The following is a 4,066-nucleotide window of genomic DNA, read 5'->3' on the forward strand; positions in this document are numbered from 1 at the left end:
CCAGGCACCTGCTTAAGCTCCTCATCTTCAGATGCTCCATCACAAAGGCAGCCCCACCTCCAGGCAGGTCAATCACCTTGATGGGCCGAGGTACTCGCACCAGGCCTGTGGTCTGGAGGGCTTCCAGGCTCGCCATCTCTCCCTCAAACATCTGCCGGGCCTGCATCCAGAATAAGACCGTGATCTTCAGCTCCAACAGGGGCCTCTACTGCCCTGGACAGGAGCCACCACATGGGATCAAAAGCACCCAGGACCTTCAGTTACTGAAAACTAGCTGGAGAGCAAGACATCAGTTCCTCAGAGAGTAGGGTGCAAAGTGGCCCCTTTCAGATAGGAAGGGGCTGCAAGTCTGAGGCTGTGCCTGGGACTTGGGGTGGGCAGGATGCTGATGCCCCTGCCCCCAAGTGCTTGCTCTGAGAGGTGAGGAAGTACAGGGTCAGGGGCGGTGCTGCCGGTGCTGGGGGTACTGTGGGATACCGCAGGATGCTGCAGGGGGCCAGAGGGCCACGGGTACCATGCGGTGCCATGGAGGTTGTGAGGAGAACCTCAGGAGGTTCTGGGTGGTGCCATGGGGGGTGGCTATGGAAGTGCCAGGCGTGCCAGGAAGTACAATGGGGTGCCTCAGAGTGTGGCTTAGTGGAGGGTTTGGAGTTGGACCTGGGTCCCCTTTCAGGTTACCTGCCCACCTCACTACCTCAAGCAACCACAGCAGACTTGAGGAGAAGCATAGGGCGGCATGGGGCCGCATGCCAAAGTGACTGGGACACACATTTGGGGCAAGGGAAGGCAGGGCAGGGAGGTCAGCAGGGCCTGGCTCGGGTCCAGGGCCTGTCCCCAGAGATAAGCACCCAGCAGGGCCTGGGGGGTGGGAGGGATCCTCACACCCCACCCAGAAGACAAACAGCCTCCACTGGGACCCAAGAGCCGTCCTATTTCTAAAACATTTCCCACAAATACCCCAATTTTAAACTAGGTGAACTCTCACCTCAGGTACACTATTACTTCGTTAAAAGTGTGCTTATTAATATGGCTTGTCAACACCTCTGGCTCTAGAATTATGCCTCATGAGGCTAAAGCATCTACTTCCACACAGGCAAAGAATCCCACCCTTTAATTCAAAGTACTCAAGGGGAAAATGGGGCAAGTCGTCCCCCAAACTGCCAGCCCACACCTGGGATTGTGAAGCAAGGGGTGGCCAGTGTCAGTCAGGGAACATCCAGCAATCCCCCGCGATCCCCGGCCGCGCTCCCAGGGCAAGCGAGCCCCCAAACATACAGGGGCAGAGAAGACCTGAGCTTGGGACTGCTTGTGTCCGGAGGGCCTCACCCATCATCGGCCCACCTACTGTGTGCCAGCATCCAGGGCTTTAAGGGCAAATGGTGGGATCCCGGCCTGGCGGAGCATTCAGCCAGGAGGGTTCCAGAGCCTGCACGAACCCTGAACCGGAAACTGCTTCCCAGGAGGTGGGGCTTATTTGGAGGGCTTTGGGTTCTGAAATGAAGCTCCGGGACAATTCCCTAGACCAGCCCCAAGCCCTCATCCACCCCCGGTGGGTAGTGCTGCAAGGGGACAGGGAGGAGCCTCTCTGGGAGTCCTTCAGCCCATAGCCAGCAGCCCCCCCAACTCCTGCACAGGGGCCTGGCCCACAGGGCACGGGGGCCTCCGCGGAGTCCTCCACCAGGTCATCCTCAGCACCTAGGGTGCACTTACTAAGGCTAACTTTCTCCATTTGTGAAGAGTTAATATTTCCCATACACGGTATATTTAACAGCAAATTTTAAGCGGGCATTAACCAGCTCCAAACACCAGCACGGGCCTGTGAGTAGAGGGGCATGAGCCGGGCCCTTGCGAGATCCCGCCTCTTCCCACCTAGTGAGATGGAACCGCGCGCAGGGCTGGGTTAGAGGGAGCCCAGAGCGGGGCCCTGGGGAGAAGCAGACCCAGCCCAGGACTCCGAGCCTCGCTTCCCCCACGCTTGATGGGTACAGAAGTTAAAACAAACACAGGATTATTAATCCTGCAGCGGACGAAAGCCCCGATCCCTTAGAAAATGCTTGAGTCCTGCTGGCCCGCAGGAGCCAGCTCCGCGAGACCGCCGCCGACTCCCGGCAGGGACGCCCGGCCCCAACTGCGCCCCCTCCACCCCCACCCCTTCCGCTCTCCAGCCTCCGGCTCAGGCCGCGGGGCGTCGCTGGGGGCCGCACCTGCGTCCGGCGGTTGACCTTGACGAACACCGGGCCCGCGTCCGTGTCGTAGGCACGCCCCTCGCTGATGCAGCCGGCCCCGGGGCTCCCGAAAGCCCGCAGGGTCGCGGTGCGCAGCTCCGCGCGCAGCAGCTGCTCCATGGGGGCGGGGGGCGCGGGGGCCGGGGAAGGACAGGGACCGCGCAGACGGCGGCCGGGGCGGAGCCAGCCGCTGCCGAGGCCTCTGTCCGCGGGGGAGGCGCCGGGTCTGCGCGGCCTGCGGGCTCTGGGCCGTCCTCCCGGACGCGCCTGGCGTCAGGTCCCCGCGCTCCCCGCCCGCGCGCGCCGTGGAGGGACGGACCCGCCGGACGGCGAGGGCGGGCGGAGGGCTTCCACAGGCTGACAGGAGTGGGGGCGGTGCCCTCCGCCTGAGTGCGCCCAGGGCGCCCCCACAGTCCTCGGTGGGGCCCACCCGTGGGGCGCCCTGCCAGAGGTTCCACGACCCCTTGCTGGACGTCGGCGCAGGCCCCCAGCGGGACTCCGGACAGAGTTTAGGATAGAGCCCGCTGTCCCCGGGACCCAGGTCACGGGCCTAGCTAGATCTCACACTGTCCAGTCAAGGCTGGGGGTCTTGACCACGTCCTCGCCTGGCCCCAGACACTGCCCAGTGAAACCCATTGCTGGTGTTGGGCTTGTTCCTCAAGGCACTTGGTGGCCATCAGAGATAGAGGCCGCTCTGGGGGTTCTGATACCAATCGGCTGACCCCACCCAGAATGGGACCCCTGATAAGAGACCTGCTGCCCTCAAAGGGAACTTCAAAACACACATGCCCAGGGCATCTGGGTGGCTCAGTGGGTGAAGCGTGTGCCTTCAGCTCAGGTCATGATCTCTGGGTCCTAGGATAGAGCCCCCCTGTCGGGCTCCCTGCTCAGTGGGGAGCTGCTTCACCCTCTCCCTCTGCCACTCCCCCTGCTTGGGCTTTCTCTCTCTGTCGCTGTCAAATAAATAAAATCTTTAAAAAAAATACACACGCCTGGGGCGCCTGGGTGGGTCAGTCGGTTAAGCGTCTGCCTTCGGCTCAGGTCATGATCCCAGGGTCCTGGGATCGAGCCCCACATCGGGCTCCCTGCTCAGCGGGGAGCCTGCTTCTCTCTCTGCCTCTGCCTGCCTGCCTGCCTACTTGTGCTCTCTCTCTCTCTCTCTCTCTCTCTGTCAAATAAATAAATAAAATCTTAAAAAAAAATTGGCCAAGTGATCGTTTTAAAAAAAAAAATACACACGCCCATGTGCACACAGGCATGCACACAGGCATGCACACACCTATGCACACACATGCGCAAGGTGATCGCAGAACAGCAGGTGGGATGGGAGAGAAGGTGTGGCCATCTGTGGAAAAGGCATCTGCCCCTCCCTGCCTTCCTCTTCCTAGATTTTTTTCTCTCAGTCTGGTGAAGCCCACTTACCTATTGCATCTTGAGGAGGGATTCCTGACACGTAGATTTGAGCTCTTGAACATCTGCACGTCTTTAGTCTCAATTGACAGTTAGGCGGGGTATAGAATTCCAGGTTGGAAATGAGGTCCTGTTCTTTGATGAACAAGAGGGGCCCCTCCATTACTTTCCAGCTCATTTGGTATTGAGAAGTTTGAGGCCACTTTGATTCTTCCTCTTTGTGTGGAAACTGTTCTCTCTCTGGAGGCTTTTAGGATCCTCGCTGTGTCAGGATCTGACAATTTCCCAGGGAGGTGGCTGGGGTGAGTTTCCTGCCATCCCCAAGGCAGGTCAGATGAGCTGTTTCAGGATGGAACCTTGGTCCTTCTACCCTCTGAAGTTGTCTTCAGCTCTTTATGATTTCCTCCCTGTTCTCTCTATTCTCTTTTTCA

At 59.7% G+C, this 4,066-nt stretch overlaps 1 protein-coding gene across 2 annotated transcripts in view; it reads right to left on the bottom strand.

The window, feature by feature from the left end:
* Positions 1-2,546, bottom strand: part of FN3K (fructosamine 3 kinase) — a 9,295-nt gene extending 6,749 nt beyond the window's left edge. Inside the window, exons 1-2 of one of the 2 annotated variants that reach the window (XM_025859791.2) lie at positions 2,205-2,546; positions 9-160 (exon numbers count right to left, since the gene is read on the bottom strand). In XM_025859791.2, the coding sequence (XP_025715576.1) occupies positions 9-160; positions 2,205-2,345 (293 nt within the window). In that variant the 5' untranslated portion in view covers positions 2,346-2,546. Of the gene's footprint in view, positions 1-8; positions 161-1,341; positions 1,358-2,204 lie in introns of those variants that run through there. The other variant, XM_073885998.1, reaches the window with a different exon arrangement.
* Positions 2,547-4,066: the final 1,520 nt, after the last annotated feature.

The sequence above is a fragment of the Callorhinus ursinus genome, unplaced genomic scaffold (genome assembly GCF_003265705.2).
Source record: "Callorhinus ursinus isolate GAN/ISIS: 27379988/994484 unplaced genomic scaffold, GSC_fseal_2.0 scaffold68, whole genome shotgun sequence".
NCBI lineage: Eukaryota > Metazoa > Chordata > Mammalia > Carnivora > Otariidae > Callorhinus > Callorhinus ursinus.